We start from the raw sequence: 13,536 nt of genomic DNA on the forward strand, positions 1-13,536 counted from the left end.
CCAGGTTAGAGTACAGTATTGGCACCAGAGTGGGGGGGAGCTATTTACCGCCCCTTCCAGCAAACAGAATCTAATAAAATGCTCATTTGACCCTTTTTGTGGTTTTTTGGGAGTATAGTAGTCGAGTGCCGCGTTGATTTGCCACCTCTCTAGGTTAATCGGGACGATAAAGATGAATTGATGAAACATTTGAGACAAACACAATTACACATCTGTAAGATTCGTAGCAGATTAAACGTACGATAGCTGAAAACTAAAGCCAAATTTCGGATCTTTGCAATTTTTTGGATTCGTAGAGCGCCTGGAGCACTTGGACACTCATGTATATGTCTTAAATTACATACATATTAAATGCACACACACATACGTATATTTATTGGAAAAAATACTATGTTCGATGTACGAGTATACATATGCACACAATTTACTCTGACACGACTTCTTTCACATCTGATAACTTCTCTACATAGTTGGTAACACTGACTCCCACGGTGTTCCACGGAGTGCGTTGAACACAATTGCTGTGCGTGTTGCATAGAGCTGACAGCTAAGGGGCTGTTGGCCACTATACACCGAAGATGTTCACTTCGCTGTGCGAACACTGATGCAAGCGGCAATACTTCTTACATTCGGCATCAGAGTGCTGCATATACAAGGCATGTCTAGGAGGACTCGAAAAGGTCTGTGCTAAATAGTTGCAAACTTTAGCGAGAATTCGCTAAACCTGTCGGATTTTAAGGGGAGAGGGACAATTTCCCCTAGGTCCTTCTTGTATTAATTCAAATAGCGTGATTTTGGGGGAAAATTGTTGAAAATAAATTGAACTGTTATTCTCACTTTTTCAATTGAAGATGAAGTTACAAGGCAGAGGAGTAAATCTGCATTCAGTACAAAAACATTATTCAGAACACACGTATGCGAACCGCACGAGACGCCACTGCTGACAATACATGTTTTGCATCCATTGTAAGGTATATGCCTGTAGCGTTTGTAAAGAAATGTAATAATAAGCTCTAAAAAAATGGCAATTTTCTCTGTATATTTAAGCAGTCACCGGCAATAAAAATGGGACACCTAGATGCTGTTGCCTACCTCTACGGCGGTGGTAGAAGTTGCCATTGAAAATTTGATATTAAAATCCACTTATCGCCGTAAAGTTAGGCAACACACATAACGCCTTGCTAGGAAGCGTGCATTTCAGGATCTAGGTTGGAAAAAAAAAGTAAAGTTCTGTCCTGTGCTTTGCACCACGCCATGAAGGCGTATAGAGGGTGTGGAGTTAGGGTCCCACACCTTATTGATCACGGCCGAAGGTGGTGATGATGTGATCAGGACCACGCCCCTGGTCGCCTTTACCTCCCAGAGTTTCCTCCAGGTACTCACGTTATACGACGCTGGGTGGGCGCCGCCGGAGTCGCTTGAACAGGTGGGAAAAATCCCGGTTCTCACCCGCCTGGGATCGGACCCTGGTCTCTCGTATGGTAGACAGACGCCTTACCCATTTTTACTTTACATGTTTCGTATGTTTTGGCTGCATAAAATTCCGCCGCTTTGTCATGAATTAATAAGGGCACATAGCATTTTCTAAACGTTGGCTTTTGTCGTATCGATTCTCCAGAAATGTATGCGTGAAGAAACAAAAATTCTGAATAATGCAATGGCTTGCAGGGAGGATCTAAGAGTTCAGTTCGTATTCTCCGGTATCTAGGAAACAAATTAAAAACGATATCCTTCCACCCAATTTGTGAGGACGTCATGCAGTACACTGTCTGCCTCGGGAATTGGAATACGCTTCGATCCTTTCCCTCTTTCGTGCATAAATCGATCGAGAGCGTGGGTGTATACTTTGTGTACTTATCGTTGTAGAGATGTGGGTATGCCGATGTGTAGATATGCGGGCCTAAATGGCCTTCGTATTGACCCGTGCGCACGCACTTTTTTTCTTTTTTTAATAAATGGGGTCAATTGGAATGTGGCATGTCATACTAGGATTGCACGCAAGGGGGAGATTTAAAGCACACATGCGTCTTGCATTGACAGGGTGGAGCGTGGGGAACGAATTTCTTACCTTTCAATGTTGCATTATAAGGCAAATACAAGTATTTACTCAAAATACTGTAATTATCTGTTTAAGGAATTGCCCCTCACAAAGGGGCCTCTGACAATAAATATCAAGTAAAAATGTTCTTTCTCGCTTCCCAGTACATAATGTTTCTAAGAGAGAGAGAGAGATAACATTTATACTTACAGCCTAAAAAGTCCTGCACCGTGGCCAGGCGATCTAAGGTGCAAGTTTTGGGTTCCGGCTACAGGACATGCGCAGGTTCGAATCTCCTGGGACCAGGGTTGTTAAAGGTCCAGGAATTTTAAATAAATTCAATTCCGGTCCAGGAGAGAAAATCAGCAAGCATAAATGGATTGTGGACCGGTAAGAACCTTTTTATCTGTAAAGTATTGCAATTTGGTCCAGGAGCCTTTTTTACCAGATCAATTTAAATACGGTCCAGGAACCTTTTTTCAAACTGAATTTAAATTCGACCCAGGAACTTTTTTCCGGCTCAATTTAAATACGGTCCAAGAACCTTTTTTCTGGATAAATTTCAATACGATCCAGGAAACCTTTTCAATGAAACAAAACACAACTTGTACCGAATTTAAATTGTGCGAGAAAAAAAGTTCCCGTCCTGTTACGGAACCAAATAGTGTAACGAGTGCACTCCCGGTCCCCGAAATGACGTGTCAATCATACCCCGGCACGGGGCCAAACGTCGTTATGTGTACGGGAAACCGGTCGTGACTCACGGTCCAGTTATCAAGTTCGGTACTGAGACGGTCGTTTATTGTCATACTATCGCGAGGCGGAGATTAATACCTTGAAATGTTACACTGTTTTGTTTACCTTTGATATGTAGATTCGAACAATCATAAAACACTAATAGCATAATATCTGGTACCTGAAAAACGTCAAATAACAACACTGACGAACGGTAAAAAAGTGAATATATATTGTAACAACAAAAAATATTGCAATCAACAACTGTTTACAAAGCCTCCTCAAGCTCTCCCAACATTCACTCTATCTCTCTTTCACACACATGAGGTATTTTTACATATGAAGTATGGATACAAATCATGGATCTCATTAACATATCATTCCTTTTAATTTTTAAACCTTTATGTGAATTTAAGGCATTTGTCTACCAGCTCCTGTGCTCTTTTAAATTAACTTAAGTGCCAGCCCTCGGAAAGCGGTTAACTAAGACAATTGGGTCGGCGTGGTTAAATCTTTCGTTCGAATGAACGTATGCATCGAGTCGTAAGGACGACATATTACAAGTTTCCCGGACGGGGGCATTACACACAAGCCTCTCTCGTCCCATGAGAACAACCACTCAATTACATAGTGATGCAAAAACTTAAATGGCTCCAGCTGCCGGAATACACTAATCAATCGTCGGCGCGAGCAAAAATTACCTTAAAAACCACTATGCAACAAATAATACTATTTCACGCACACGACCTTGCAATAAAAACAACTACGCTTTCCACAATTAAAAAAAACTCATCAGTCAAGTATTGACAAATTAAATGGCGCGACGGGGCGGTTGGTTACACAAAAAATGGAGCACACCTTTTGACAATTTACACTAAACATTAAAGAAATGAAATGGAGCTTGTAACGCTGAATGCAGACAATTAAATTAGAATATCAGAACATGAAATAACCCTTTTTTACAACAATACCAAAAATTATCAGACGCGGGGTTAGGTTTAGGTTTTTCCTGAGTAACTTTGCGAATAAGTGAGACTTCGGCGTTAACTGTACGGTGTTGATACTAACGACGCACGTTTACATGTACATGAGACCCTCTGAAGTATACTGTACCAGACTCTGCTACATGGCGTGGTCATTCATCTCTCCTGGACGCGGGACTTGCACACGGTTCCTTTGTGGCGAAATTGTCCTCCAAGGTCGATCGCGACGAAGAATAATTGCGACGATCTGTTGTACTTGCACCTCCTCAGAACTTCGGGCGTTCATCTCGTCACTAGCGTCGGGTGTACGTGGTCACGCGTCGGTTCGGAATCTCTCTGGTGACGGCTTCGATTCGGCGTCGTTCAGGAAGCGTCGTTCTGGAGTCGTCCTTCAATCTCTCCCTCTGGCTTCGATTGGCGTCGTTCTGGAGTCGTCCTTCAATCTCTCCCTCTGGCTTCGATTGGCGTCGTTCTGAAGACGTCCTTCGGGCTTTGGTTGGGACGTCGATCTGAAAGCGTCCTTCGGGCTTTGGGCAGTGGTTGGTTTTGGCGTCGTCTGGCTGGCTTCGGCGTCGTTGCAGGCGTCAGGGGGAGCGACGGCCCCTCCTTCTCTATCTTCTTTAGCCCTCCATCCTTATGTAGCCCACGCTTGGCAAAAACAAATCACCGCGTAATCTTCACCAAAATAAGGCGCACACTGGTAACTCCCTATCTGCAAGTCGCTCACAGTACGTAAGGAAACAAAGTTCACGGACACAAAGCAATGATCACGCGAGAGTGTAGCGCGGAGATGCTCTCTCTATGAAATCCGGGTAAAAACTGTGTCTGGGATGGTAGCACCGCGTATTTAAGAGAGATTCAAATTCGTCCGTTGGGAATGACGCTAAGGTGGCTTCGCTTCTCTTTCTGAGGGGGTGGAAATGACCTCTCTCCATTGTCTTGAAACGCGGTCAAGTGCGCGTCGTCGATCCTTGCAGGACTTGAGCTCCAGCTGGCTTTCCTGGTCATCCGTGAACATGGGTTCGAACGCCTGCTGCGACTCAAGCTCGGTAGCGGCGAAAACAATCTTTCCTTATCTCCGTGTTGGTGCAAATATGTCCTGTCCTAAGCCGAAAAGACAGTTCCGCTGTCACTCAAGAAAAACCTGTCCCCAGCTCCCGACGTCTGGCTTGGATACAAATTTATCCACAAAATAAAGAACCTCACACTTTTAAGCTGGTGCATAAAATGAATCAATAAACAAAAATAATTTTTATCGAACTGCGTTTTACCAGTCACTAGATACCGTGACATTTCGCCCTCCTTCCGATCAAAAAATTCTGTAGGCGTATAAAATTTTTTACTACTCAGGGGCATGAAATTTTGACTACAAATTTTTTAACACCCTGTACAAAGAAAATTAACCAGTTCGATAACACAAAACACATGATATAAATGATACCTCCAATTTACATAATAAATATGCATATTATACACTCAATAATTTACACAAAAATAGGATAAATGTACCTCACATCCTTATCAGAATTCAAACCAAAGACTCGCTTGTGCTTTTATATCGCGCTAACCACTCTTGGCGCTTTTCGTCGGAGCAGTTCCACCTTTTGCATTTGTCTGCAAAAATACGGCCCGTCGTACATGAAAAACGGCTTCTTGATCTTTCCCTTCACTTGCATAGAGCGTGGAAAGTGCGTTAGGAAGGCTTCCCTAAACGCCGAGTACGAATGAAAGTGTCTTTCATTCTGATCCAGCCAGTTCTTTGCTCGACCTTGCATCCAGCCTTTCAGTACAAGCAATCGCTCTCCATCCGTCAGTCCTAACCCCCGGGCTGTTGCTTCGAATTCCTCGACGAGGGCAGACGGCGATATCCGGTCGTCCCCGGAGAACTTCTTGAAATGTTTTTTATATTCAGGCGGGAACAGAGCTCTTCTCGTTGGTGCTGGTTCAGACCGTATATCTTCCCGGGATGAAGTTTGGGCTTCGAACGGTCGCGGCGATGGAGGATGTAGTCCAGGTTCCACTTCGCTTCCTCCGTTGACAAGCGTAGTCGGTCTTGCGTCACTCGCGCGCCTTGAAGACGAAGGAACTTCAGCTGGCTGCGATGACGTCATAGCTGCCGGCTCTCGCGGTGATCCCGGAACGTCGGCTACGTTCAATTGTTGCAGTTTTTCCTGGATTCCCTTTATCTTCTCGGAATTCCCTTCCGCTGGGTTCGCTGCTCGCCGCACTTGTCGCTCGGGGGCATCGTTGCTCCGATTACAGGCTGACTCCAGCTGTGCACATTGTTGGCCGATGTGTTGCAAAGCTCCTTCCTGCTCACTTACGCTCTGCGCCAGTGTTGCCACCTTGGCTTCCTGTTCATTGACGCGAGCGTCGGTCCTGGCGATCCTGGATTCGATTCGAGCCTCGGATTCTTGGATCGTCTGAAGGAGTTGTTGCTTTATTTCTTCTCCGGAGGCGCGAACCGTCCCTTGGAGGCGTTCTTCCATCCCTCGTACGTCGGTCTGCATCCCTTGCACCTCAGCCTGCAATCCCTGGATGTTGGTTTGGACTCTGGTTTCCAATCCCTGGATGTTGGTCTGGACCCCTTGCATTTCGGTTTTCATTTCTTGCATGTTGGCTTGCAACCTCTCGGAGTCGGTACGCATCCCTTGGAGCATCTGGAGGATGAGCTGGAATTGGTTGGCACCACTGCCACTTCCTACGTCATCTTGTTCCTTGCTGTGGTCGCTGTCCGCACGTGACGATGTACCCCCTTGGGCACTTGGTATCTCCCTTTCCATATCCAACGGGCCCTTGCACTGGGGACAAGCCGGTCTGGCCCCCTCGCTGTCGATTTCGAAATCAGCAAATTCCTTTCCACAAGCCTCGCAAACCATCATGACGTCACTCTTGTTCAAACAGTCTATACGACGATTTCTTAATCTCATGAAGGCCTTTCGTTAATTATCTGCTCAATCTTCTGTCGCACTTTGGAACAGTTACGCAAACTTACGCGAGCTCACACAAAATGTGAATTACAAATCGATACATAAAAAGAAAAAGGAGGTCCGTCGGGAATCCCTTATCCCGCAACTCAGCCTGATGCCATAAATTACGCCAAAAACCAAAAAAAATACACAAAAAGTACATAAAAATGCCCTATGCAGCTGCCCTTGTTGCTTTCGCCGAAAAAAAATCTCTGCCCTATTGTTACCAATTACGCCCAATAACGTGTCCTTACACGTGAACATACGACAAATACATGAAAATAACCCTCGAAATACAAAACGAAAAACACACAAATAACCAGGAACCTAACACAAGAATTTTATGCATGACGTATACAACAATGAAATTTCTATCGCTCTCGCAACCTGGTTTTCCTGGAAAGACATGACAAAAGTTGCCGTCCCATGTTCGCGGCGCCAAATGTAACGAGTGCACTCCCGGTCCCCGAAATGACGTGTCAATCATACCCCGGCACGGGGCCAAACGTCGTTATGTGTACGGGAAACCGGTCGTGACTCACGGTCCAGTTATCAAGTTCGGTACTGAGACGGTCGTTTATTGTCATACTATCGCGAGGCGGAGATTAATACCTTGAAATGTTACACTGTTTTGTTTACCTTTGATATGTAGATTCGAACAATCATAAAACACTAATAGCATAATATCTGGTACCTGAAAAACGTCAAATAACAACACTGACGAACGGTAAAAAAGTGAATATATATTGTAACAACAAAAAATATTGCAATCAACAACTGTTTACAAAGCCTCCTCAAGCTCTCCCAACATTCACTCTATCTCTCTTTCACACACATGAGGTATTTTTACATATGAAGTATGGATACAAATCATGGATCTCATTAACATATCATTCCTTTTAATTTTTAAACCTTTATGTGAATTTAAGGCATTTGTCTACCAGCTCCTGTGCTCTTTTAAATTAACTTAAGTGCCAGCCCTCGGAAAGCGGTTAACTAAGACAATTGGGTCGGCGTGGTTAAATCTTTCGTTCGAATGAACGTATGCATCGAGTCGTAAGGACGACATATTACAAGTTTCCCGGACGGGGGCATTACACACAAGCCTCTCTCGTCCCATGAGAACAACCACTCAATTACATAGTGATGCAAAAACTTAAATGGCTCCAGCTGCCGGAATACACTAATCAATCGTCGGCGCGAGCAAAAATTACCTTAAAAACCACTATGCAACAAATAATACTATTTCACGCACACGACCTTGCAATAAAAACAACTACGCTTTCCACAATTAAAAAAAACTCATCAGTCAAGTATTGACAAATTAAATGGCGCGACGGGGCGGTTGGTTACACAAAAAATGGAGCACACCTTTTGACAATTTACACTAAACATTAAAGAAATGAAATGGAGCTTGTAACGCTGAATGCAGACAATTAAATTAGAATATCAGAACATGAAATAACCCTTTTTTACAACAATACCAAAAATTATCAGACGCGGGGTTAGGTTTAGGTTTTTCCTGAGTAACTTTGCGAATAAGTGAGACTTCGGCGTTAACTGTACGGTGTTGATACTAACGACGCACGTTTACATGTACATGAGACCCTCTGAAGTATACTGTACCAGACTCTGCTACATGGCGTGGTCATTCATCTCTCCTGGACGCGGGACTTGCACACGGTTCCTTTGTGGCGAAATTGTCCTCCAAGGTCGATCGCGACGAAGAATAATTGCGACGATCTGTTGTACTTGCACCTCCTCAGAACTTCGGGCGTTCATCTCGTCACTAGCGTCGGGTGTACGTGGTCACGCGTCGGTTCGGAATCTCTCTGGTGACGGCTTCGATTCGGCGTCGTTCAGGAAGCGTCGTTCTGGAGTCGTCCTTCAATCTCTCCCTCTGGCTTCGATTGGCGTCGTTCTGGAGTCGTCCTTCAATCTCTCCCTCTGGCTTCGATTGGCGTCGTTCTGAAGACGTCCTTCGGGCTTTGGTTGGGACGTCGATCTGAAAGCGTCCTTCGGGCTTTGGGCAGTGGTTGGTTTTGGCGTCGTCTGGCTGGCTTCGGCGTCGTTGCAGGCGTCAGGGGGAGCGACGGCCCCTCCTTCTCTATCTTCTTTAGCCCTCCATCCTTATGTAGCCCACGCTTGGCAAAAACAAATCACCGCGTAATCTTCACCAAAATAAGGCGCACACTGGTAACTCCCTATCTGCAAGTCGCTCACAGTACGTAAGGAAACAAAGTTCACGGACACAAAGCAATGATCACGCGAGAGTGTAGCGCGGAGATGCTCTCTCTATGAAATCCGGGTAAAAACTGTGTCTGGGATGGTAGCACCGCGTATTTAAGAGAGATTCAAATTCGTCCGTTGGGAATGACGCTAAGGTGGCTTCGCTTCTCTTTCTGAGGGGGTGGAAATGACCTCTCTCCATTGTCTTGAAACGCGGTCAAGTGCGCGTCGTCGATCCTTGCAGGACTTGAGCTCCAGCTGGCTTTCCTGGTCATCCGTGAACATGGGTTCGAACGCCTGCTGCGACTCAAGCTCGGTAGCGGCGAAAACAATCTTTCCTTATCTCCGTGTTGGTGCAAATATGTCCTGTCCTAAGCCGAAAAGACAGTTCCGCTGTCACTCAAGAAAAACCTGTCCCCAGCTCCCGACGTCTGGCTTGGATACAAATTTATCCACAAAATAAAGAACCTCACACTTTTAAGCTGGTGCATAAAATGAATCAATAAACAAAAATAATTTTTATCGAACTGCGTTTTACCAGTCACTAGATACCGTGACAATAGAACCCATTAGAATGTATGGATTTCTAGATCCTTAATAATCCCAGGGTTGTTAATTTCCAGGAATTGTAAATAAATTCAAATCCCATCCAGAAGAGAAAATCAGCAAGAGTTAATGGTTTCTAGGCCGTAAAGAACCTTTTTATGTATAAAGTATTCAATTCGAAACAGAAACCTTTTTTCAGGATGAATTTAATAAATACAGTCCAGGAACCCTTTTTCCGGCTCAATTTAAATACGGTTGAGGAACCTTTTTTCTGGATCAATTTAAATGCGGTCCAGGAATCTTTTTCAATGAAACAATACGCAACTTGGACCGAATTTAAATTCTGCGAGAAAATAGTTCCGGTCCTGCATCGGGACTCAATAGAACCCATTAGAATTTATGGGTTCATTGACCTTTAACAACCCTGCCTGGAACAAGCATAACAACTTTTCCTGAGATTTTGGCCTGCATATGGGACCGGTGTCCACCCACCATCGAGAGGAAACTGTGAAGATATGAATGAGTAACGTAAACCGGTGATAGCAAACTTACAACAATGACGGGGGGTTCGTCGTGCTGACCACACGTCACCCCGTAACTGGTTGGATGATATTCCTCCCACCTGTCTGCAGTCGGTAGGTAGGCACTGGCCCTCACTGGCTGTTACTCCACGGGTTATTATTATTATTATTATTATTATTACAATTTAAAAACAGTTATTGGATACGATTGGTTATTAATAGTATGCGCAGGAGAATCTTCGAAATTAGGAAATACATGTTTGACGTTTTGGTGATTATATTATCAGACATAAAATATATTTTCGTTGATAGTAATTAATAATTATTAATTTCAATTATGAAATATGGTGGTGTTATGTACGAGCATATATACTTCCAAGATTCTATTGTCTATTGTCATTTTTATAGGTCATCTGAGACTTTTGAAGTCTATCAGTTTCCAAGCGTTTAGCGTGAGATAAAGGCTAGTGTGTACCATCAGTCATTTTAAAGAACGTAGTGTTATAATAGCGATTGCCGGAGTAGAGCATTATATCAGCGTCCATATAGAATTTGCTAATTTAGCGAACCATATTTGGTCACTTCGTGCAGATGCTGAGGCCGAATTTTTTTTTGGCAAATGCGTCCGATCATTTATGCGGTAGGATCCGAAGTGACAGATGCGTCTCTAAAAGAGGCTGGCGTGTGGGCAGGAGGAGGGAGGGGGAGGCTTCCTGATGCGTGCTTTGGGGGATGTTGCCTTGTAGAAATCCGTCTGCCTCATCTCCCACGGGCCCCATCGCGGAGACACGCCCACACCAGAAATAGTTCTTTCCTCCCTCCGCCGCTGATCTTTTTTACCCCTTTGCCTGCTGAGAGCGGCATCTTCCCTGAGCTACGCAGCAGTGTTGAACAGATAGTGGGTAATTCATCTTGGAAGCGGGTTAAAGAAATTTCCCTCCCATAGTATAAATTTGGGATTTTTTTCATATTCTGGAATAGTGGAATCAAAACAAAACATTTGCTTCAGAGTTCGTTTTGGGTTCATTTTATGCACATGGAGTGTAATAAGGACTAGACCTTCAGTTTAAGTTTTGATTTTTAAGTCCACTTTATGCACAGATAGGCTAATCGGGACTGGGCCCTACAGTTTAAAGTGGGATCCGAACCACTATGTGCTGCCTTCACCAGGGACTTCTTGATTACAAGGCTACGACGTTACGGCGAGGCTCTGGACCTACAGTTTAAAATTGGATCCGAAGTAGAGTGCAATGCAGGCCTATCCCTGCTAAGAATCGAATCTGTTTATTTGAAGTACACGTATTTGCATGAACCAATGTCACAAGATCTTATAGTGTGGGAGTATCCATGGTCTATTTTACACTTTATTTTTAAATAAACAATTGTTACTCCTATACGACCAAGTCACAGAATGTAAACCTATTTGTTCAATCTGACATCGCTTCTTAAAACCTTTACTAAACCGTAGCACAACAGTTCCGTAAGGGCCAGGGACTGTTAGAGCTGCTTTTTCATTTAGCTATCTTTAATCGTGATAGAACCAAGAACCTCTTGATAACAAAACGACAGCGTAATCCACTACGCTATCCGGGAAACCCTTTGGATATCGTAGGTGATCGATTAATTTAAAAGTTTAATGAGTGCGTTAGAACTTAGGCTATTTGTATCCGTTATGTAATACGGGAGGGAAAGCCCCTTGTTAATAGTAAAATAAAGAACAAGCGAAACCTGTTTGCATATAGAGCTGGTAACCTCGTTATCAATAGTAAAGTAAAGACCAGGTCCTACGAATCAAAGCAAAAAAAATAAAAAAATATTAAAATTCTCTTTCGAAGATAAACTTCTTATCAAGAGCCGAACTGAGAACTGAAATCGTAGCTAGGAAAAATGTTTATTCTATAATGGGGAACTCATCGCACATGACACACAGCGCACATATGATTACACTGACTGTGGTTTCAGGCGCCAGAGTTCGTTACCTACAGGGTGTGTATTCCAGTGTACCGTGTACCCATGGGTATCTACCGAAAAGGCCACCCCTTAGAGACGAGGCATAATTTTAGAGAAAAGAAACACGAGGTCCAGGAGTACCTTAAGTGTTTTGGCTACGGATTCAGTGTTTTCTAACCTTACCAGCCTAAGGAAGGGATTTTTTGAGGGGAAGTGGGATTTTTTATTGCGTGAGGGATTTTTTTCAGGAACGATTCTAGCATCAGCGCTACGCAGCATCCCGAGTGACCGAAACCACATGGCGAGCATCTGTTTGCAGAAAAGACCGCCGCAGCATTAGGGCTTTAAGTGTCTTGCGGAGAAGATAACAGTCGTGCGAAGGAGCCATCGGGAGTGTTTTGTGTTGTCGTTCCCGCATTCACGAGAATGAAGGTGTAGACACGGGCGAAGAGGGAATCATCATGCAAGTGCCTGCCATCCTTCACGCTGTGTTCCTGTTGCCTCGAACGAAAACGCGGAGGTGGAAGATATGTCCCCCAAAAAGCCTTTGAAGAAATCTCCGCGCGCTCAGCAAGCATCCAGGTAAGGATCAAGATTATTGGCTTTCCTCAAAAGCCCCAGGTCGTAAAAAAAAGCAAAGTCGTAAAATCAACAGGGGACTATAAAATTTACAAGGTCTTTTCGAGCTGCATCTGATTGCATTGCCTTGAGATCTCGGATGTTACCTACCTTTGTGAGAATTTGACTCTTTCATGCCATTGTCGGTAGGCTCCGGTTGTTTCGTGCCATTGTTGTGAGGGTTCGGTTGTTTCTATGCCATTGTTGTGAATTTTTGATTGATCGCAAGTAACTGTCTTGAGATTCGGATTGTTTCCATGCCATTGTCATGAGATTTTGATTGTTTCCGTCCCATTGTTATGATATTCTGTTTGTTTCCATGCCATTTTTGTGAAGATTCCTTTTTTGCGTGTCTTTAAAACGAGGCTTCGGCTGTTTCAGTGCTGTTGTTGTAAGGAGGCCGGTTGGTTCCAAGCCATTGTTTCGAAGGTTCGATTGTTTCCATGCCATCGTTGCGTCGGTTCGATTGTTTCCATGCCATTGTTGCGAGGGTTCGGCTGTTCACATGCCATTGTTGCAGGGGTTTGGTTGTTTACATGCCACTGTTGCGAGGATTCGGTTGTTTGCATGCCACTGTTGCGAGGGTTCGGTTGTTTCCATGCTATTGTTGCGAGGGTTTGGTTGTTTCCAGGCCATTGTTGTCAGGCTAGGAATGTTTACGTCTTTAGATCTTACCACAGAAGATCCCGGTTCGAATCCAGGATAGGTTCTTCGTAAATGTCCCTTCATCATCCAATATAGCAAATCATCGCTCATCCTCATCACAATTAGACAGATTTGGCAGAAAACCGACAACAATTAACAAAACTGCATGTGCGATTGTTTCGGTACCATTGTTGTTGTATCTTTATATTATTTGGCTATTATAGTGCTTTAATGTATGTGGTTTATAATCAGGACGCACTCTTTGTTTGTATATAGTTTGTTTCATCCACTTTAACCGCGAC

At 44.0% G+C, this 13,536-nt stretch overlaps 1 protein-coding gene across 2 annotated transcripts in view; it reads left to right on the forward strand.

Annotated features, from left to right (window-relative positions):
- LOC145985429 (uncharacterized) overlaps window positions 1-13,536 on the forward strand; it is a 232,749-nt gene that overhangs the window by 54,516 nt on the left and 164,697 nt on the right. Inside the window, exon 1 of one of the 2 annotated variants that reach the window (XM_083119451.1) lies at window positions 12,356-12,553. The exons of the other annotated variant lie outside the window; for it this stretch is intronic. Within the exon in view, the coding sequence (XP_082975577.1) occupies window positions 12,501-12,553 (53 nt within the window). The 5' untranslated portion in view covers window positions 12,356-12,500. Of the gene's footprint in view, window positions 1-12,355; window positions 12,554-13,536 lie in introns of those variants that run through there. 2 annotated transcript variants of the gene reach the window in all.

Source organism: Lepisma saccharinum, chromosome 3 (assembly GCF_977018435.1).
Source record: "Lepisma saccharinum chromosome 3, izLepSacc3.1, whole genome shotgun sequence".
Lineage (NCBI taxonomy): Eukaryota > Metazoa > Arthropoda > Insecta > Zygentoma > Lepismatidae > Lepisma > Lepisma saccharinum.